At 38.3% G+C, this 23716-nt stretch overlaps 1 protein-coding gene across 1 annotated transcript in view; it reads right to left on the bottom strand.

Moving 5' to 3' along the window:
- Positions 1 to 23716, bottom strand: part of LOC136125008 (centrosomal protein of 78 kDa-like) — a 48981-nt gene that overhangs the window by 15009 nt on the left and 10256 nt on the right. The window contains 6 exon segments of the mRNA XM_065879866.1: positions 13346 to 13574; positions 13576 to 13740; positions 14270 to 14317; positions 14640 to 14811; positions 15620 to 15786; positions 17006 to 17083. Coding sequence (XP_065735938.1) covers positions 13346 to 13574; positions 13576 to 13740; positions 14270 to 14317; positions 14640 to 14811; positions 15620 to 15786; positions 17006 to 17083 — 859 coding nt within the window.

Raw genomic sequence — 23716 nt, 5'->3', positions numbered from 1 at the left:
ATCCAAAATGAAAATAAATAAGGAAACACAAGCTTTAAATGATACATTAAACAAGATGGACTTAATTGATATTTATAGGACACTCCATCCAAAAACAACAGAATACACATTTTTCTCAAGTGCTCATGGAACATTCTCCAGGATAGATCATATCTTGGGTCACAAATCAAGCCTTGGTAAATTTAAGAAAACTGAAATTGTATCAAGTATCTTTTCTGACCACAACGCCATGAGACTAGATATCAATTACAGGAAAAGATCTGTAAAAAATACAAACACATGGAGGCTAAACAATACACTACTTAATAATGAAGTGATCACTGAAGAAATCAAAGAGGAAATGAAAAAATACCTAGAAACAAATGACAATGGAGACACAACGACCCAAAACCTATGGGATGCAGCAAAAGCAGTTCTAAGGGGGAAGTTTATAGCAATACAAGCCCACCTTAAGAAGCAGGAAACATCTCGAATAAACAACCTAACCTTGCACCTCAAGCAATTAGAGAAAGAAGAACAAAAAAACCCCAAAGCTAGCAGAAGGAAAGAAATCATAAAAATCAGATCAGAAATAAATGAAAAAGAAATGAAGGAGACGATAGCAAAGATCAATAAAACTAAAAGCTGGTTCTTTGAGAAGATAAACAAAATAGATAAACCGCTAGCCAGACTCATCAAGAAAAAAAGGGAGAAGACTCAAATCAATAGAATTAGAAATGATAAAGGAGAAGTAACAACTGACACTGCAGAAATAAAAAAAATCATGAGAGATTACTACAAGCAACTCTATGCCAATAAAATGGACAATCTGGAAGAAATGGACAAATTCTTAGAAATGCACAACCTGCCAAGACTGAATCAGGAAGAAATAGAAAATATGAACAGACCAATCACAAGCACTGAAATTGAAACTGTGATTAAAAACCTTCCAACAAACAAAAGCCCAGGACCAGATGGCTTCACAGGTGAATTCTATCAAACGTTTAGAGAAGAGCTAACACCTATCTTTCTCAAACTCTTCCAAAATATAGCAGAGGGAGGAACACTCCCAAATTCCTTCTACGAGGCCACCATCACCTTGATACCAAAACCAGACAAGGATGTCACAAAGAAAGAAAACTACAGGCCAATATCACTGATGAACATAGATGCAAAAATCCTCAACAAAGTACTAGCAAACAGAATCCAACAGCACATTAAAAGGATCATACACCATGATCAAGTGGGGTTTATTCCAGGAATGCAAGGATTCTTCAATATACGCAAATCTATCAATGTGATAAACCATATTAACAAATTGAAGGAGAAAAACCATATGATCATCTCAATAGATGCAGAGAAAGCTTTCGACAAAATTCAACACCCATTTATGATAAAAACCCTGCAGAAAGTAGGCATAGAGGGAACTTTCCTCAACATAATAAAGGCCATATATGACAAGCCCACAGCAAACATCATCTTCAATGGGGAAAAACTGAAAGCATTTCCACTAAGATCAGGAACAAGACAAGGTTGCCCACTCTCACCACTCTTATTCAACATAGTTTTGGAAGTTTTAGCCACAGCAATCAGAGAAGAAAAGGAAATAAAAGGAATCCAAATCGCAAAAGAAGAAGTAAAGCTGTCACTGTTTGCAGATGACATGATACTATACATAGAGAATCCTAAAGATGCTACCAGAAAACTACTAAAGCTAATCAATGAATTTGGTAAAGTAGCAGGATACAAAATTAATGCACAGAAATCTCTGGCATTCCTATATACTAATGATGAAAAATCTGAAAGTGAAATCAAGAAAACACTCCCATTTACCATTGCAACAAAAAGAATAAAATATCTAGGAATAAACCTACCTAAGGATACGAAAGACCTATATGCAGAAAATTATAAGACACTGATGAAAGAAATTAAAGATGATACAAATAGATGGAGAGATATACCATGTTCTTGGATGGGAAGAATCAACATTGTGAAAATGACTCTACTACCCAAAGCAATCTACAGATTCAATGCAATCCCTATCAAACTACCACTGGCATTTTTCACAGAACTAGAACAAAAAATTTCGCAATTTGTATGGAAACACAAAAGACCCCGAATAGCGAAAGCAATCTTGAGAACGAAAAAAGGAGCTGGAGGAATAAGGCTCCCTGATTTCAGACTATATTACAAAGCAACAGTAATCAAGACAGTATGGTACTGGCACAAAAACAGAAAGATAGATCAGTGGAACAGGATAGAAAGCCCAGAGATAAACCCACGCACATATGGACACCTTATCTTTGATAAAGGAGGCAGGAATGTACAGTGGAGAAAGGACAGCCTCTTCAATAAATGGTGCTGGGAAAACTGGACAGGTACATGTAAAAGTATGAGATTAGATCACTCCCTAACACCATACACAAAAATAAGCTCAAAATGGATTAAAGACCTAAATGTAAGGCCAGAAACTATCAAACTCTTAGAAGAAAACATAGGAAGAACACTCTATGACATAAATCACAGCAAGATCCTTTCTGACCCACCTCCTAGAGTAATGGAAATAAAAACAAAAATAAACAAATGGGACCTAATGAAACTTCAAAGCTTTTGCACAGCAAAGGAAACCATAACCAAGACCAAAAGACAACCCTCAGAATGGGAGAAAACATTTGCAAATGAAGCAACTGACAAAGGATTAATCTCCAAAATTTACAAGCAGCTCATGCAGCTCAATAACAAAAAAACAAACAACCCCATCCAAAAATGGGCAGAAGACCTAAATAGACATTTCTCCAAAGAAGATATACAGAATGCCAACAAACACATGAAAGAATGCTCAACATCATTAAGCATTAGAGAAATGCAAATCAAAACTACAATGAGATATCATCTCACACCAGTCAGAATGGCCATCATCAAAAAATCTATAAACAATAAATGCTGGAGAGGGTGTGGAGAAAAGGGGACACTCTTGCACTGCTGGTGGGAATGTGAAATGGTTCAGCCACTATGGAGAACAGTATGGAGGTTCCTTAAAAAACTACAAATAGAATTACCATATGACCCAGCAATCCCACTACTGGGCATATACCCTGAGAAAACCAAAATTCAAAAAGAGTCATGTACCAAAATGTTCATGGCAGCTCTATTTACAATAGCCCGGAGATGGAAACAACCTAAGCGCCCATCATCGGATGAATGGATAAAGAAGATGTGGCACATATACACAATGGAATATTACTCAGCCTTAAAAAGAAATGAAATTGAGCTATTTGTAATGAGATGGATAGACCTAGAGTCTGTCATACAGAGTGAAGTAAGTCAGAAAGAAAAAGACAAATACCGTATGCTAACACATATATATGGAATTTAAGGGAAAAAAATGTCATCAAGAACCTAGGGGTAAGACAGGAATAAAGACGCAGACCTACTGGAGAACGGACTTGAGGATATGGGGAGGGGGAAGGGTGAGTTTTGACAGGGCGAGAGAGAGTCATGGACATATACACACTAACAAACGTAGTAAGGTAGATAGCTGGGGGGAAGCAGCTGCAAGGCACAGGGATATTAACTCGGTGCTTTGGAACAGCCTGGAAGGGTGGGATGGGGAGAGTGGGAGGGAGGGAGACGCAAGAGGGAAGACATATGGGAACATATGTATATATATAGCTGATTCACTTTGTTATAAAGCAGAAACTAACACACCATTGTAAAGCAATTATACCCCAATAAAGGTGTTTAAAAAAAAAAAAAAAAGAATAAAGATGTTAATCTGAGATTACAGAACGATCTTTTTGTTAAAGCTAAAAGCAATTCTGCTTTGATTAGTTGCAAATGCAAATATTACCCAACTTCTTTCTCCTTCTTTGATAGTTGTATAGAAATAAAACTAAATATAAGAATGTAAGCCAAACCCACTACAAATGAAACTGCACTACAGGCCCAGTATCTTCAGTGATTTCCAGAATGATTTCTATGCTCAAACCTTCATTCTATCGAACTCTCTTCCTAAACAGAATTGTTTTGTTTTGTTTTTTTGTTTTTGAGTAACTTTTTTTTTTTTTTTTTTTTTTGTGGTACGCGGGCCTCTCACTGCTGTGGCCTCTCGTGTTGCAGAGCACAGGCTCCGGACGCGCAGGCTCAGCGGCCATGGCTCACAGGCCCAGCCACTCCGCGGCATGTGGGATCTTCCCGGACTGGGGAGCGAACCCGTGTCCCCTGCATCGGCAGGCGGACTCTCAACCACTGCGCCACCAGGGAAGCCCTGTTTTTGAGTAACTTTTATTACACAAGAGATTCATATTCTTTATAGAGAAATCATGTAATCAAATAATCCAAAAATAGATTAAAAAAATAAAAATCAGCCATAATTCCACCTCTCAGATATATTATCACTGTATCTATTTTATAGTATAGCTTTCTTATATATATATTTTAACATCTTTATTGCAGTATAATTGCTTTACAATGTTGTGTTAGTCTCTGCTGTATAACAGTGCATCGGCTATACGTATGTATATATCCCCATATCCCCTCCTTTTTTGTGTCTCCCTTCCACCCTCCCTATCCCACCCCTCTAGGTGGTCACAAAGCCCCCAGCTGATCTCCCTGTGCTATTTGGCTGCTTCCCACTAGCTATCTATCTTACATTTGGTAGTGTCTATATGTCCATGCCACTCTCTCACTTCGTCCCAGATTACCTTTCCCCCTCCCCATGTCCCTAAACAGAATTTTAAGAAGATAGCCAAGATAAAATGAGAAACTGATTTAGACTTTGGTACCAGATTTACAGCCTCAATGATTTAGGAAAATCCCTTGACAGCTATACTGAGCCTCAGTTTTCACATTTGTAAAAGGGTGAGGATTAAAAAAAACTGATACTTCTGGAAATGCCTGTCATTCTGATTGGATATTTTTAAAATGTTGACTGAAATTTAAATTATAAAAAGAAGATGACAAAAAGACCTATTATCATTTTATTACCCAGATAAACCCTGGTGGCCCACTGATAGGAGATGGGGCTTCTCTAAGTAGTTTTCTTCATCCTGATTTCTGGACACTCCCTTCTTTAATCTGCTTTTGGAGGCACCGGGTGACATTTCGGCAAGTTTTATTCAATTTCTTTATGACTTGATTTTAGGAAAGAAGAATAGTAGCTGTGCTGAGCTCTGCCAGGTCAGATAGAATTTTGGAGTATTCTCGTTCTCTCTCTTGTAGACAGCCGCTGTCATTTGGTAAGCCATAAGCCTTCCTTTGCTTTGACTGTGGTTAGTGTGTTTGCTGGATTTCTAAAATATATTTTTAGTGTTTACTTGTTTAGATTGAAAAGATTGGGCTATATTTTTAAAAGTTTATCCCTCCATTTTGGAAGGCCTTTTAAGTTGTGATATTACATGCAAGAGAGCTAACGGAATTCTGGACTCCATATTTTCGTTTTTACCTTTTTTTTTTTCCTCAGACTTTGAACCAACAATGGCTAAGAATGAGAGGAACTCAGACCCGAATATTTTTTCCCTTGTCAAGCACAGAGAATATGGGAAAAAATGAAATTGGGAAATTGTTTTGCTCGTCTTCCTTTCCTCCCTTTTGGTCAGTTACCTTAGTCGTCCACCTCACTTTGTATTTCTAGCCTGGCTTCAGAAATACCTGAATTTGATGAACTACACACTGTTGGAGTAGTAGATTGCTAGAAGGAACCAAGATCCAGACAACCTTAAATGGTGGCTTCATGGAATTATATTCAAGGATGGTCCAGCCTATTTCCTCACTTCCATTGTGAAAGGAGTTCCCTATTCCTAAGATAATGGACCTATGTGCCACTGACAAAGAAGATGGAGATTTATCCCAGTGCCTTTATATATGTATAGATATTAAAATTATGTATATATATATGTTTATATATAGATAATGCCTAATGGAAATATCTCAGATGTTCTATTTTGTTTTTTCTTTAATTTTACTTATAAAAATTGTGACGATTTTTTAACTCAAAAGAGGAGAACCTTAAAAATTAATTAAAAACACATTCTCAGTAGTCTAAGGTTCAGAGTGACTTGGCAGAGAAAATTGCTGAATGGTTAGATAACAGTGCTGGTAGGCTTGGCTATTGTAACACTTTACATTTGAGTTTCTCTTCCTTGAAATTACAAGAACTATATGACTCAAGAGAAAGATTGATAATTAGGAATATTCTGCTTGCTTTTAATATAGCCTATTGAACATTTTGATTATTTGGAGATCATAGGAAGGAACCTTTATGATCTAACTTTTGAACAACTAGTGTTGCAACACAAAGCTATGACTTAAAATTAAAAAGGAAATTTGAAATGACCTATTACTTTTGGCATCTCAAGCCAGATATCTGTCAGAAAAATGAGTCACTTTTCAGTCAGATGGGTGGTCAGCAATATAATTTTTCATTGGGAAGCTGAAAGACACCATTGCCAAACAGAGCATCTGCAGTGTTGACATCTATTTTTGAACATCTTTCGTTTTCCCAAGGGGTGCAGATGAGAAGAAGGAAGGCAGAGAAATGCACTTGCATAAAGCTTTCCAAGATGGATAGAACAGAGAGCATTCCCAGAGGCAGGTCGAGTTCAACACAAGAACAATTCTCTCAGTGCTTTCACAACTAGTTAATATACAAGACCAGTAGTAACTCAGCTCTCAAATCAGTGCTGAAATCAAGCAGAAGGTTGTTAATATTGATACGGTTAACATACATCAAGTAGGATTACTGAATTTTCTGAATCCAAAAGTTCTTCACAGTATTGATATTTCCTTACTGAATTCCCAGGATTGTTTGGTTTCAAAGGCTGTTGGGCTCAAGACGCATTTGTTTTTAAATAATCCTTCATAAAAAGTTCAGCTTTCAGTCTAATATGATTGAAACCCAGCTTGAGTGTGTTTTATAATGCACTGAAATGGAAAGACTATGGGCACTGAATTATTCAAAACATGGTAGGCAAAGGAGTGATATGTGGGGAAGAGGTGATCAAAGAAATCAGTGAGACTTGATATGTCTTGTTATCGCATTTTATTTACCTTTTAGAACTCTTCCAAATATTAAAGAAATCAATATCAATTTTCACCTGTTATGTTCCACACTTCAATTATTAATGAATGTCAAATTCGACCACAGTTTTCTGTACCACCTGCTCTGCAATAATATTTCTGAGCCTTTATTAAAAATGTAAAATTGTCATTGAATTTCCAAACATGATTTCTCCAGTGGCTAATTCAGTTTGTTTTATTAATAAGCAAGTTCTGAGGAGTAATACTAATTTAATATGCCTGCATGTAAGGTTAAACTGTAAATTATTCCTGCCGAAAGTGATGAGATATGACTGCGATGTGGTGGTAGGGCACTCACCTTCCTGAACAAACCCTGCGAGCGCACAGTTCTTGGGAGAAACCAGTACTTCATATAGTAGCAAATCTGATATTATTTTGCATGTCTCCTGTAGCAGTGGAATGCACACACACACAAACATGATCATGGGTGAAAAAACACACATGCGCACCTTAGATGCTTACATTAATTTCTGAATATAGTTCTCCGGAAAGAAAAAGCTTTACTGATGATTTGTATTTTTATAGTTTTTTATTTTATGCATACTAAAACACTTCATGAAATCACTTACTGTTTTGTTGTCCATGGAATCCTTTCAATTTTGAGATGCTAAATACAAATGGAAATAATGATTATAGTCCTTGGCCATGAAAGACTAAGTTACAGAGAACCTGGTGACCGGAGGTCAGAGCTGCCACGGAATTATTCTCTGCTCCAGAGACCATTAGAATATCACTGTGTACTCACTTAAGGATAGAATGCTGCTATTGAGAAACTAGCTCTCTTTTGTTTCTACTAAAAGGAGAGAACAGTAGGGGAACTTGCATGAGTGTATGAGACTTTCTCTGTTTTGTACAATAAGCCAAAAACAATACATGAAATAGCCTCAGGTCTTTTGTCTTTTGTACCCAGCTCCTTCCTGTATTACTCCTGATCAATTACACTTAAATCAACAAGAGTTGCTTGAACATTTTGACAGTTATGTTCCCCATACCCTGAAGCATTTTTAAAGGGTTACTGAGATAAAGCTATTTCAAAAAATACTCCCTCCAAATTTTTTCAGGGTGGCATCAGTGAAAAAGTAACTTAGAGGAAAAAAACTCCACCTTGAGTTCCTGGCCAACCACTCTAAGGCCAGGCAAGCATAAACCTTCATAGCAAAACCTAAGTTTGTTCCCAGTTGAGAATTTGGTTTCTATGGTCTTATTTAGAAAGTATATGGAGACTTTAATTCCCTATAAGCCCTTTCCGAAGAGTGAATACAGTTCATCATTAGTAAGAGATGATGAAAATTACAATTTTGTTGAATAGGTGGAATATATATTATACATAATATATATATTTATTTTTAATATATATATAAAGTTACTATTCAGAGTCCTAAAACATGGATTTTTCTTACTCACCAAGAATGAACAGTAACTTGATCTCTAAACACAATAAAGCACCTGGCCATAGCAGAATCATAACAAATATTTGATATCAGAATGAATTCACTGTTCAGGTATAAAGAGGGAATAGCTTCAGTTTTCCTCTTTCTTGCACCCCATTATTGAATCCTGGACAGAGGGGATTTTCTTGATTTTAATCTAAAGGAGAAATGTTCACTTTTGTTAAGATGGAAATTGACAACCTCAGTAGGCAGAGGCACTGTTTTTATTTGGCTGAATTCATGTTTCTAGTGATAATTCAAGGTGTAATAGGATTTTCTCTGCCACTCCAAAATCTGAAAATGATAAGCATCTCACCAGAGTTTCAGGATGGCCCATTACCTATGCTGTGGAAAGGATATTCAAAATACCATGTTTCATCAATGTCTTCTCAGATTTATTTTTTTTATTTTTATTTTTTTTTTCAGATTTATTAATCAATGGACAACTACTGAGTTAAGACAGTGTCTTATCTTTGCTTAAAAAACAAAAAAACAAAAAAACCGCACAAACACAAAAAAACTGTTAATGATGAAAACTTATTATGCCAGGCCTTAGTATGGCCTGACTTGGAAATTTAGTTTCAGAGGCTTTTGTGAATATACCAAGGAAAGAGAACCTAGGTGTATCTTATTCCCACAGGCCACCAATAAATATTTGCTTCACGGAGAAAAAATTAATACATAGTATAGGAGAGAGCCTGACAGATGCTTAACATTATTGAGTGACAGCAATGCCCAAACTCATCTGTGACCAAACACTATGAAAGTATCCTCCTAAGGATAAACTTACTACAAATAAGTGAAAATTCAATTATGGAGATACTTTCTGTTTCAGCTCTGATATGCAAAAGGCTTGGAAGTTGTCACTGTATCTTGTCCTTACAAGATAATGTGGTACAAAATGAAAATCAATGACTTTTCTCAGATGTGATTAATAAAACATGTAACTATGAAAGAATTTTAAAACTGTAATTATGTATGTGTATATATGTGTCTCTGAAAAATCTGGGTCAAAGAAAACTGAGGCTATCAGTATAAACTCATTTAACTTCTATCTCTTCTTATGTTTATTTCCTCCCAAACTTACCAGTATCCATCCAACTCGAAGGATACAAGCGATTTTTATATACTGTGCAAGGTTTTTTTCTTATTCATATGTCCATGTTTCCCCAATTCTCTAAATTATTATCTACATCTTCAGGATCTCCTTTATCGGTTCCTTCATTTCAACATATAAAATATAAGTCCTTCTCATTCTAAAAAATTCTTTTTTGCTAATTATGTTCTCTTTTCACCCAAACTCCCTGAGAGTAGCCTATTCCCACTGTCTTCACTAGCCCCGCCTGGCCCCCACAGGCAGCCCTACACCCTCAATTTATTGCCATCTGGCTTTTTGTCCACCACTTCACTGAACTGCTCTAAGGTCACTGGGGACCTAACTGCCCAAATCCAGTGGACACTCACATTCTCTGAAGGATGACACTGTCATCTACTTCCTCCTTCTTGAAACTTTATCACCTCACTCCTTCCCAGAATTCTTTCTCTGCTTATTACTTAAACGTTGTCAGTACTCACAATTCTCTGAAATCTCATCCATGTTCATGATTTTAATGACTGCTGATATGTGCTGATGACATTCAAATTTTTATCTTTCCATGTCTTCACGTGCATGTCCAGTTATCTACCAGTCTGTCTCCTGAATTCTACAGGTGCTTTACAATTCAACATGTCCAGAACTAAAGTCTTTTCCCCAATTCAGTTCTTTATCCCCTATTTCCAAACTCAATGATACCACCACCCAACCTTAGTCACACAGATGGGGGTTCAGCCTCCGCCTCCTACTTCTTCCTTACTTCCCAAGATCAAGTCTTGCTTGTAATTTCCTAAATACAATTAGAACTTATTTCCTCCCTTCATCTATACCTGATTTCAGACCCCTTTCTTCTTGCTATTACCTGGTCTAGAAGTTACCAAATTGTTGTTTGGTGGAACCAGTTGTTAGACACTTCTGTTAAAAAAGGACACTAGAGTCAAATAGCTTTGAGGATGGCTGTGTACCATGCGCCTGCTGTGACGATCCAGAATGAACACTAGTCTACAGCAGCCCCAAGGAGATGTACAGTAAAGAAACCTGATTAACTTTACTTAAGCCAGGTTCTCCCTTCTGCCGGCCTATAATCCTTTCAGTAGGGACAGGAGAGGAGGTGGCAGCGTGAGTCCCACTTGAAAATAAAAAACACTGCTCCTCAGAAGAGTGGGGCATGATTGTCTCCAGGCTTCTTCAAATTCCTCATCCATACTGACGTCAGTGGTCTAAAATGCCACCTGAACTTGTCCTTTCCATCCTTAGCTGTTTTCTGAGGAAACCAGCTCCACACACATGGGTGGTTAAGACCCGCTCTCCTCCTCCTCGCGGCCTCCTTTAGGGGCACTTGCCACTGCCTGGTGACACTGCACTGATCCTGCAGAGCCTGTGCCTGTGGCTCCGTAACACACCCCTCACACACTCATGGCTCTAGACTTCCGCTATCCTCTCTGCCTTGAGTGTCCTTTCCCTTCACCGGCTGACTCACCAGTTTTTCACGAGTCCTTTAAGACTTAGCTTAGGGACTGCCTCTTTCGATGACTTTTCTTTGCCTCACAGCGCCCCCTCTTCTTCCACAAACACTGACCAAACGCCCTGAATATGCCCATCACAGCATGTCATGTGCAGGATGAGACATCTGCTGTGTGTCTTCCCCTCTCACCCCACTGCTAAAGGGCCAACGCTACATCTTGCTCATTGTTTCACTCCTCTAACACCCAATCTATGACAAATGAACTAACTAGTACTGTAGTAGCCCTCTTAGTAACAATCAGGCAGGAACTTCTAGAAGAAATCTGACACTGCAGCTGTTCTCTGCTCTCACCTTTCAGTCTGAATGAACTAAAGACTTATTCGTACATGTTTTACCAAGGAGACATAATTTAATCCAGAGATGTGTCATCACATACTCTTACATACTCTGCCGTTTAAAAATTCTGCTCACGATGGGGGAAGGAGACAGGTGTGCTTTCTGACAGCCCCACTGTTTTGCACTTCTAGTGCTCACTGCCTTCTCTCTCAGTCCCTTCCTTAAACCCTTCTTCTCTTCTTACAAGGACACAGGATAACAAAGTAATTAAGAGCTTGGGTTCTGCCTATCTGTGAAACAGAAACATAACCAAGGACATAGAGAATAGACTGGTGGTTACCAAGAGGGAGGGAGTGGGAGAGGGTTGGATTGGGAGTTTGGGATTAGCAGATGCAAACTGGTGTATATACAGGATGGATAAACAAAAAGGTCCTACATGGGACTTCTCTGGTGGCGCAGTGGTTAAGAATACGCCTGCCAATGCAGGGGACATGGGTTCGAGCCCTGGCCGGGAAGATCCCACATGCCAGAGAGCAACTAAGCCCGATGCCACAACTACTTAAGTCCATGCACCTAGAGCCCGTGCTCTGCAACAAGAAAAGCCACCACAATGAGAAGCCTGCGCACCGCAACTAGAGAAAGCCTGCGTGCAGCAACGAAGGCCCAACGCAGCCAAAAATTAATAATTTATTTTAAAAAAAGTGGATGTATTTTAAAAAAAACCAAAAAGGCCCTACTGTAGAGCACAGGGAACTATATATCCTGTGATAAACAGTAATGGAAAAGAATATGAAAAAGAGTGTATATAAATGTGTAACTGAGTCACTTTCCTATACAGCAGTAATGAACACAACACTGTAATTCCACTATACGTCAATAAAAAAATAAAAATTTTTAAAATTGCCATAAAAATAGTCACATAAGGGAGACTTCCCTGGTGGTCCAGTGGTTAAGACTTCTCCTTCCAATGGAGGGGGTGAGGGTTCGATCCCTGGTGGGGGAGCTAAGATCCCACATGCCTTGTGGCCAAAAAACCAAAATATGAAACAGAAGCAATACTGTAACAAATGCAATAAACACTTTAAAAATGGTCGACATCAAAAAAAATCTTTAAAGAAAAAATTCACATAAATCAGAAACAAATGAAACATAATAAAGTCCATACATTAAAAAAAAAAAAAGAGCATGTGTTCGGGTCACATCGCAGCTTCCCACTTACTTACAGCTGTGTAATTCTGGGCAACTCACATAATATCTCTTCAGACTCCTCATCTGTAAACGGGGATGGTAACAGTTCCCTACCTCAGAGCGTTGCTATAATCCATAAACACGGTTAAGTGCCTTGGTAAATGTTTGAGGCTCTCTGGTTATTGTGAATTAAAATACCTCAATGGCTTCTGGCCATGTGATTTATAATAGTTGACATTTAACCAAATGGTAAAACTATTCCATTTATTATTCCCATCTCTTTTTAACCCTTACCCTGCTTTGTTGTTTATATTTTCTCCCAACACAGAGTGCTAGTTCCAGGAGAGTAAAGGCTTTATTTTGTTCACTGCTGAAAGCAATTAGCACCCAGAAAAGTACTGTACATATGAAGCCCTCAGTAAACACTAGCTGAATGAATGGTGCAAAGTGTCACAAGGAAAAGTACACCAAAACTTTCATTATAATAAAAAAGTATAGATAAATCTTTCTCTAATGGCTTCCAGTCAAGTAACTGAAACCACCATATGTTATAATAAAAACATAAGTAATTTATTAAAATTTGAAGGCAAAAACGTAATTTTAAAAGATTTAGACCTATGTTAGGCGTGATAGAGTACGGATGCTTTCTTGAAATTCACAGTCACATCCAGGAGTATCACTTTCAGAATGTTCTAGTAGATTGAGTTTACTTTTAGTTGTCTTTGATGAAAGTCACTATTCTACTCTCTTAACAGAAATGTTGTTTCGAAGACTCACTTTTAATTGGTTTATTAACCAAAGAATTATTTTGCCCAATTCCTTTGCTTTTCCACTTTACAGGTGAGTCAGAGCAGGAATGCAGGTCCTTCCCAGGTTGTTTCCTAGCAGAGTATTTTTTGGTATATTCACCTGCTTTGCTCGTTTTCTCTGAAGAAGACCTGCTATTTCTAGATAATTCCTCTTCTTTTCTTTGACTTCCAGTTCCAGAAATGATGTCTGCTGAAGGGAGAACATGTTCTAGCAATGAAATCTTCAAAAGACTCCTGCCGCTGCTCTGTGACTGGGACCCCCAGGTTGTCTTTGGAAGTTTCTAAGGCCTCCTGAGTAGACACTGGGACATGGAAGGAGTCGAGAGGCAAAGGAATCCTAGCGTCACCTGTAATTTTCTGAAACTGGACGGAAAAACAAAAGACAAGACAAAAATTCAGTGATGAACAAAGCCAACCATTAAAAAGTAGAGTTCAAAACTTCAGTGTTACTCTGTGATCTTATTATTAACACAGTCAATATTCAGATTTCAGAGCCAGTTTTTTTCTAATTATATCTTGCCAAGTGATTCTCAGCTTAACCTAGCTATATCCAAGGCTCTGTCAGCTCCATTTTCAGACTTTGGTGACTGGGGTAGTTATTACCCATTTCCTTTCCCTCACTAAAAATAAAACCCTATTCTGTAAGATAATTAATTTCTCTTCTATCCTCCAGGCACATGCAAACAGTATATAGTTTGTGACCAGACTGTGTTCTCAAGCTGTCAGTTCCCAAGACCAGTCTGAGATTGGTTGATGGGGGCTCCAAGTAAGGCTAGAGGAAAAGCTGACAGGTTTTCCCCTCCCATTCCCATAACCAGGTGATTCACTGTCATATGTTACCTATTAGCTATGTCTGGATTACTTATTTTAAAAACTATATCAGTATGTGTACCTTCATTAGTGTTCCTTCATTGTAAGCTGACTGCATACAAATAGAAACCTAAATAAAATATGAATAGAATAGACATTTATATAATTTAAAATCTGGAATATTTTCTCTAATGTTTTCTTTCTTCATTAAGGATAGTTTGCTTTAACTCATAAATTTTCAAAAGAACTTCCAGTCTCCTTATTTACAACAATACAGTATCATGAAATGGGCCAACATTTACTAATCTCAGATTTGGAAAGGATTCCACAGTCTTCTAGCTCCTGAGCATGTGAACTATTAGAGATTGATCATTATTGTTTTCTCCCTGACTTGGTCATTTCCTTTTTGCTAATCACTCTTAGAATCATTAAGTGCTGTTCTGTCCACTTACTTGGATATTTTTCATTTGTCCTGGGGCACCCTGTTTTGATTCTAATTTTTCTTCTTCAAGTCCCTTCTTTTCTTCTTTACGTGGACTACTAACAGTAGAATTCATCTGGGGACGACCTAGTAAATGAAAATCTGACTGATCTATACCAGCCATTGTGGCCAGCTGCCCAAGCCTGGGCCAGAGGAGAAAAGGAGAAAAGACAAAAGTTATTATAATCACATAAGAGCAGTTTAGATTTCCCCAGACCTACAGTCATGAAATACTTCTAAACTCTTAAGAGCCAACATCCTACTCCAGACAAGCCTCTCTCTCCCCCAAAATCTCAGCCCTTTACAGATTCATCCTCTAAGACACATCCCACTGTCTCACTAGGAGCTTCAACATGTACCATGCATTTTGTCCACTGCCTGTCACACCTCTATTCCCACACTTCTTTACCACCTTTCCTCCAGTTTCCAAGAATGTGTTTGTTCCTTCCTTCCCAACACCACCAATTCATTCACTGACAAAACACCACTCCATCAACTATCCATCTCCACTTCCCTCTTCCAGCAAAATTGCTCCCAGTTAAGAACCACTGACCTATATCTCCCCTGCAGATTAGTAATAATTTTTATGTCTAAGGCAAAAATAACTTTAATTCAGACTTATCAAACAAGCAAAATAAGTGAAAGATAGGAAAATTCTTATGCATTCCCGAATATTTTCAATGAAAACTGCCTTCAATTTAGTCTTTACAAAAACCTACACCTACTAATTATCTACAGGTTACTCTTTTATAATGAGCTCCCCACTCTACCAAAGCAGGCTTCCCTATTTGCATTTCTTAACAAATTTAATTCCTCATTTTAAAAAGTTAACTGTATTACCTATTATTACACTAAATATGGCCACGGAAGTGATGAAAATTGCTCCAGTTCCTCAGCAAACTACCATTATAGTCGCAAAGAGAAGAACGCCATGAAGAGAAATGAACTAACCCAGCATCTTTAAGGAGATCCAAGAAAGCCTGGAACTTCTGAAAAGAATTCTCAATGCTGCCCAAAACACCTGCATCACCCAGGATCATGCTTGTCAATGAGTGGGCATGAAGGGTTTCAGACAAAGAGAAATTCATATTTCTTAATTGGGCATTTTCATGTTCCAGCTATAACAGAAGGCTAAAAATGTCTGACATAATTTTTTCTCATTGTTGTCAGAAGTAGTCTTGCCTATTTCCAAGGAACAAAACTAAAACACTCAAAATGTAATTAATTTGTAATTAACCTAACTCTCCACCAGTAAAGACAGAGACCATATCACATAGTAACCAAAACCCACAGGCACCCAACAAAGTTTCCTATATAACACTTAGGTGCTATATAAATAAAACAAAGTTATCGTTTTATTAATGATCTTTCACAAAAGATCACATTTCTAACTAGTTCAATTCATAATGGAGTCTCATTCCACATTAGAAAATTACCTGCTTTAAGTTTCTCTTAAATTAGAAAATGAAATATAGAATCTGATTTGAATAAAACATATTACAACTCTGCTGAATGTTAAGAATTAACTTTAGTGAGCAAAATATCTAATGCTTACGTTTAAAAGTCCTAAATCATACCCAACCCAATTTATTAAATGTACAATCACCAATATTTTCTTTGGCTTCTTGAAAATATTCCCCCCGTGCACTCTTCCCCTTCCGCTCATCATCTATGCACTTAAAACCCCTGTAAGCTCAACTCTAGTATTTCTCAGAAAGGCCGTTAATGTTCATGATGCCCCTTTTGCCTTACATGAGCAGGTGCTAAACATTTATTGAATGAGTGTCCGCCAATCCAGTGGATGCATTTTCAAATATTCCTCCCTACACTCACCCTGTGATAAATTATATTTAGATAGAACTTTTTAGATTATGCCCTGCTTTCATGCACATTCCCTAATGTAATTCTCATAGTATATATTTTTATCTTTCATTGCATTCTCAGAAGTTTTCCAATATCTTAAATTTATTTAAATGATTCACTTTCCTAATTCATTGCCAGGAGAGTCTCATCGTGTCTTTTATGTTACTGTATATACAGTATATGCACAAAAAGTGCCTTCTTGAATCAAAGAATCATGAACAGGAAATAAGCTAATGTCATATAAAAGCGCGCACACACACACACACATACACAAAACCAGATTTTCACATTTTTAAAAACATGCTTTCTGGAATATAGATCATATCACTAAACACCAGTAAATGCAAAAGTCCGTATTACACAACCAATTTGCAACATATTACAGTTTTAAAGCTTACAAATTACGTGTATATGGCTTAAAATCAAATCAAAATAAAACCAAAACACTCTCTAAAGCAGAAGAAACTTGTTTACCTCACTGACTCGTTTATCAGCCTTCAGTCTTATTACTCTTTCCTCCTTTAACTGCTTTAGTCACTCCTCCAGGTTTTCCTAAACAAACAGAGTCAATATTATAACTAATTCATAGTATAATATCCCAAAGCCTTTCCAGCTATTGGTCTCATCAGGATTTAGGGGCAGAGCCAGAAGTGAACTCAGATTTTAGTCTGCTACTGGTAATATCATACCATGCTAGTGAAATGAATTATCAAAATCTATCAAATTAGCATAGGTAAGATTTATTTAAATTCCACTCTTTCCAACATAAATTTGTGGCAGCCCACCATAAAAGGCATATGCATATAACATAGTAAGTCAGAAATAAGAAGTTAAGACCAAGAAAGAAAAATTCTATTTTTATTTGTGGCTCTCTTTATAGCAGGAAGTCCTATTAATGAACATGCTTAACACACCTGAATTGCCTAATTGCAGATTCAAAAGCATGTTTTTAAAAAGTAATCACTTTTAAAGCAATTCACAGTCAAGCACTGTTCCTGGAGTTCCCTGGGTATGAAATAATCTAATCATCAAAACCCTAAAAGGGGGCTTTCCTGCTGGCACAGTGGTTAAGAATCCACCTGCCAGTGCAGGGGACACGGGTTCGAGCCCTAGTCTGGGAAGAACCCACATGCCACGGAGCAGCTAAGCCCGTGCGCCACGACTACTGAGCCTACGCTCTAGAACCCACGTGCCACAACTACTGAAGCCTGCGCGCCTAGAGCCTGTGCTCTGCAATAAGAGACGCCACCACACTGCAACGAAGAGTAGCCCCCCACTCGACGTAACTGGAGAAAGCCCGCGAGCAGCAACGAAGAACCAACGCAGCCAAAAATAAATAAAATAAATGTATAAAACAAAAAACCCTACGAGGAAAGAACGATCACTAACTCCATGTTTTTGTTTTTTGTTTTTTTGCATTATGCGGGCCTCTCACTGTTGTGGCCTCTCCCATTGCGGAGCACAGGCTCCGGACAAGCAGGCTCAGCGGCCAAGGCTCTTGGGCCTAGCCGCTCCGCGGCAGGTGGGATCCTCCCGGACCGGGGCACGAACCCGTGTCCCCTGCATTGACAGGTGGACTCTCAACCACTGCACCACCAGGGAAGCCCTATTTTACAGATGAGGGAAACAAGAGGCAGAGAAGTAGAATAGAGCAGCACAGCCAAGGTCACACCACTAAGTAGCAGAGCCACACTGTGGACTCAGGAAGCTGGGTGCCATTCCTGTTCACAGAGGTGGTAGTCTTCCCATTCACCAAGGTCACTGAAATAAAATGAACACTGATAAACTCTATTAGGAGTTTTAGGAACTAAGACACTTCGGTCCTTGAAGTGGGGACACTGCTTGCAATAGGCAGAATTCTAACAGAGCCCCCAAGATTCCTACTTACTGAAGTACACAAACCTTCCACTTATCCAATCAAACTCTAAATCTAGGTGCTGCAATGAAGGGATTTTGCAGATGGAATTAAGGTTCAAAATCAGTTGATTTTTTAAGATAGGGAGAGTATTCTAGGTGGATGTGACCTACTCAGGCACCCTATGAAAAGGACCTGAACTCTTCCTGAATTGAATTTCAAAAGGGACAAGAGGGAGACTCTCCATTGCTGGCTCTGAAGAAGTCCAATGCTGCGGCAGGGAAGGCAAGCGAGAGGCCTCTAGGACCTGAGACTGTCCCCCGACTGACAGCCAGCAAGGAAATGGGGACCTCTGTCCTGCAACTGCAGAATCTGAATTATGCCAACAAGCTGAAGAATCTTGGAGGCATTCTTTCCCAGAGCCTCTGGATGCTAACACAGCCAGACTGACATCTTGATTTCAGCTCTGTGACCCACACAAACTATGGTGAACATCCAACGTCTGGGGCTCAATGTTTTACACTTACATTTCACATGCTTTAACACTCTTGGGAGGGAACCCACATGTTCCAGTGTGTATCTGAGCAGGAAACGCAGTCACGCTGTGCCTGGACTTCTGACCTACAGAACTGTGAGCTAGTCAAATAGGTATTGTTTTCAGTCAGTAAGAGTGCAGTAAAATAATTAATATTCTACTCAACCTCCAGGTTCGTGAACAAAATAAACGATTTTCATTGTTTTACGCCACTGTTTCAGGGTGGTCTCCTATGCAGCAATAAACAATCAGAATACCTACACTTATGAAAACAGTAAGGTATATTTATACATTTTAGCTGCTTTGAACAATCACTTAAAGAATGAGGAACTCTATTATATGCCATCATTGGGAGAGAAGCTGGTATCACTTTCTGGAGAGTAGCTTTTGGTACCTAACAACAATCCTACATCAGGGGTTTACCCTAAGGAAATCAAAGATGTGGGCAAAGATTTATCTACCAACATGATGTCATAAGATTGTTTATAACCAAACCCTAGAAGAAAGCTAAGAGCCTCCAAATTGGGATTGGTTTAAACAAAAACAGCTCACCATATGAAGGAATGTGCTATGAAGCCACTAAGAAAATAATGACAACAGGTCTCAACCAGAGTTAATGAATGGGCTTCAGGAGTTCTACATTCAAAATATATCTCTGCGTTTTTCCTGGGAGATGGTGCATAAGCTTAATCAAATTCTCTGATGCAGAAGAGTATTTAGTGATAAGACAAAATATTTTTCATACATTTTTCAGACAAAAAGCAGATTAGGTGTGTGTACATGCAGAGGTGGCTTTTATTTCTTTCAATGAGTTGTCCATTGTTTTCAAAAATTTACTCAATGAACATATATTTTTATATTCAGATCATGTTTAAAAAACTGACAGTCTAAGAACTTCAAATTCTTTAATGTTTCATTACTAAAGCCAGCCAAGTTTTCAATGGGGAAAAAGGGGGGAAAATTGCAAAATTCCTCTACTTTCAATATAATGGTTTAATAAATATTCTAAAACCGATTTCAAAGAATTTCTAAACAAATAAGCAAACAAACCAACCCTCACCACAGGAAAGTAGAGTAAAACTTCCTGACTGGTTCTAAATAGCACATCAAAGTGCAATTACATGAAATAGTTTCTCCCTCTAGTGGAGGGAATTAGAACACAGTGTTAAATTTTTGTGAAAAAGTGTACCCTCCTCCCACAAAGTATTAATAATTCATGTCCCTTACATGGAAATATGGAAGCAAAAAAGTTAGAAAGTAAAATTGCTTGATATTCTATTACTTAAGTAAGACTAATGATAAGGCTTTGGAATAATTTTCCTTCCTGTCATCTGCTCTCCCTTCCTCCCTTCTGTACACTGGCTAGGGTGATTTTTCTGGGACAAAGCTCCCATCATATTGGATATCAAATTTTAGGTTCACCTTTTCTCCATTTAACATTGAAATCAATCATTTCTCATATAATCAGGGGATTCATAACCTAGATTTTTTTGTGTGGGCTACAAAATAATCCACTGAGTGGATTTACTGGTTAACCACTTTACACATTTAAATTCTTTCCAACTTTTCAATATTATAAGACAAAATAACCGTTTTTACGCATGAAGGCTTTTTTCTGTATTGAGAATAACGTTCTTGCAAGAAATCCATAAAAATGAGTTTGAGGTCAAAGCAAATGAACATTTTTAAGGCTCTAAGGTACCTATCTCCAAACTTCTTTCCAAAAGATTTCTCAGATTTTGGGGCTTCCCTGGTGGCGCAGTGGTTGAAAATCTGCCTGCCAATGCAGGGGACGCGGGCTCAAGCCCTGGTCTGGGAAGATCCCACATGCCGCGGAGCAGCTAAGCCCGTGAGCCACAACTACTGAGCCTGCGCGTCTGGAGCCTGTGCTCCGCAACAAGAGAGGCCGCGGTAGTGAAGAGCCCTACGCAGTGCGATGAAGAGTGGCCCCTGCTCGCCGCAACTAGAGAAAGCCCTCGCACAGAAACGAAGACCCAACACAGCCAAAAATAAATATAAAAATAAATAAATAAAAGATTACTATTAAAAAAAAAGATTTCTGAGATTTTATACTGCCATCAGCAATGTATCACTTGGTATATAACCTCTACTACAACTGTTGGCTTATTTCCTCACGTAGAGTGCAAGTTATTTGAAGATAGGGGGTGTATTTTATTAAGTGTTTATCCCCAGCACCTGTGCCTAGCACAACGTAGGCGGTCAATAAGTAATTGCTTAATAAGGAAAATCCCTGCCAATACAAGATGTATGTGTGTGAAAGACAGACTGTGTGTTTTTCTCTAACTGGATAGATGAAAACTTGTCATCTTCTTTAATGTGCAATGTTTTTTCTTATAATTAGCAATTAAATTTCTCTTTTAGATTATATTGTAAAAATTCAGATTCTCTGAGGCAAATGGGCCTGGCACTACCCATTAGCTATACAACCTTGGACAAGTTCTATTACTCTAGGCCTCAACTTCCTCATCTATAAAATGGAGATAAGCTCCCGTATCACAGAGCTCTTGTGAGGATTATGAGTTAAAACACATATAAAATTAGAAGAGTGCATGGTACACAGCATATGTTCAATTAATGCTGAATGAATAACATGTGAATGCAAACAGTAGTGAAGGGCTTAAAATGAAAGCCTCATCCCACTCCCACATCCAGCACTCAAGAAGCCACCGATTCTTTTTTTTTTTTAAACATCTTTATTGGGGTATAATTGCTTTACAATGGTGTGTTAGTTTCTGCTTGCGACCGATTCTTTACTCAGGTTTTTAATTGTAAAATACGATATGTGTACTGAGAAGTGCACAGAACAAAACTGTCAATGTGACAAAGAGAATACTTACATAACCAGTACTTGAATCTGAAAGTACTGATACTTGTCAGCATCTCAAAACCCCCCCATATCCTTTTCCCATCACAATCTCCTTCCTTCTTCCCAGTTAAACACCATCCTCATTTCTTGACAATCCTTTCCTTTAACCTGCATGCATCCCTAACAAGAGTTTAGTTTTGTCGACATCTAACTTTATGTAGACGATCATAGTATATGAAGTCTTTTCTATCTTATTTCTTTCACTCAACATAGGTTTAAAAAATTCATCCACATTGCAGCCTGTAGCTCTAGTTCATTCAATTTTATTGCTTGATAGTTTTCCCACTGTATAATTTATTTAATTTTTGACTCTTAATGGACATTTAGTTTTCAGTTTGTGCTAATGCAAATCATGGACAGGAATCCTGCTGTACCGGTTATTCTGGTGCATTTACACAGGGCAGGGGTGAGGGCTGATGGGTCCCAGGCTATTTACATACATTCAGTTGATGGAGAGTGCTAAATGCTTTCCAAAGTAGTTGTGTCGATTTATACTCCAGTATAAGCAGGGTAGAGGATTCCCACAGTATTCCAGGTCTACAATACCTGATACTACCACACTTTATGTATTTGTCAAACTGATTGGCATGTAGTTTCATTGGTTTTGACTCACTTTTCTCTCATTACTTAATGAAGTCGTACACTTTTCTGTGTTTACTGGCTGTCTGGATTTCCTTTTTTATGAGGTTTACGTCAACTATTGTTATTTTTAAATTATTATTATTTATTTATTTTTGGCTGAGTAGGGTCTTCATTGCTGCGTGCAGGCTTTCTCTAGTTGCGGTGAGCGGGGGCTACTCTTCATTGCAGTGGCTTCTCTTGTCATGGAGCACAGGATCTAGGCAGGCGGGCTTCAGTAGTTGTGGCACGTGGGCTCAGCAGTTGTGGCTCGCAGGCTCTACAGCACAGGCTCCATAGTTGTGGCGCACAGGCTTCGTTGCTCCACGGCATTTGGGATCTTCCCGGACTAGGGCTCAAACCCGTGTCCCCTGCCTTGGCAGGCAGATTATTAACCACTGCGACACCAGGGAGGTCCAACTATTGTTATTTTGAATTCTTCTCCAGTTCCACGTAATACTCTTACATGACCATTTTCTGACTAAACTGGAGGCATTATCTGTTCACTTTCTATTTTACTAAGTAAGGGTTTAGTTCCTTTACACTTTTCCTATGTCCACACTGCTCAGTAAAGTTATGTCATCATTAGTTCTTCCACTGCTCATGATCTCTTTGACTTGTAGTGATATACTTAAAAACCTACATTGTTGATCAACTATAAACTCTCTCAACGTCACGCTTTGTAAAATGAGGACATTCATACCATCTTCCCTTTTTTCTACCTCTTGTCTACCTTCCAGACCTAGCTTTTACATTGTCAGAGTTGAAATTTATATTCTGTTCTATGTGCAGTTAAGTCTTCTGTTATTTGAGAGTCAGTAGGGAGTAAGGTTTAAGACAAAAGGCAGAGAGCCTAAACTCAAAGCCTCGATCCAACCCTAAATTAGGTACAGCCTGGGCAAGTTCCTACCCTGTCTTAGCTTCCTTTTCACAAAAGTGGGAATGATATTAGCACCAACCTCATAAGGCTATTCAGAGGATTAAATGAGTTAATATATGCAAAAACACTTAGAGCCTAATATATACTAAGTACATACTAGTACATTTCAGTACATACCAAGTTAATGCAAATACATACTAAGTATAGTTTAGGTTATTTGTTATTACATGCAAGTTGACAATAAAAGCTGCAAACCAAGACAGTATTGCCATTATTACAATGAAATTAATATTGCCCACTGCAGATGTACTGTCTCTGTGTATAGGCTACACCTCGTTCCATACTGTGTCAGTGTCACTGCCCTTGTGCAGGGTGACCACATACCTCAAGCCGCCTTGGGCTGTTCCAGT

The sequence above is a fragment of the Phocoena phocoena genome, chromosome 6 (genome assembly GCF_963924675.1).
Source record: "Phocoena phocoena chromosome 6, mPhoPho1.1, whole genome shotgun sequence".
In the NCBI taxonomy this organism is placed as follows: domain Eukaryota; kingdom Metazoa; phylum Chordata; class Mammalia; order Artiodactyla; family Phocoenidae; genus Phocoena; species Phocoena phocoena.
The sequence above is the reverse complement of the archived record's forward strand: the minus strand, read 5'-3'. Positions and strand labels throughout refer to the sequence as shown.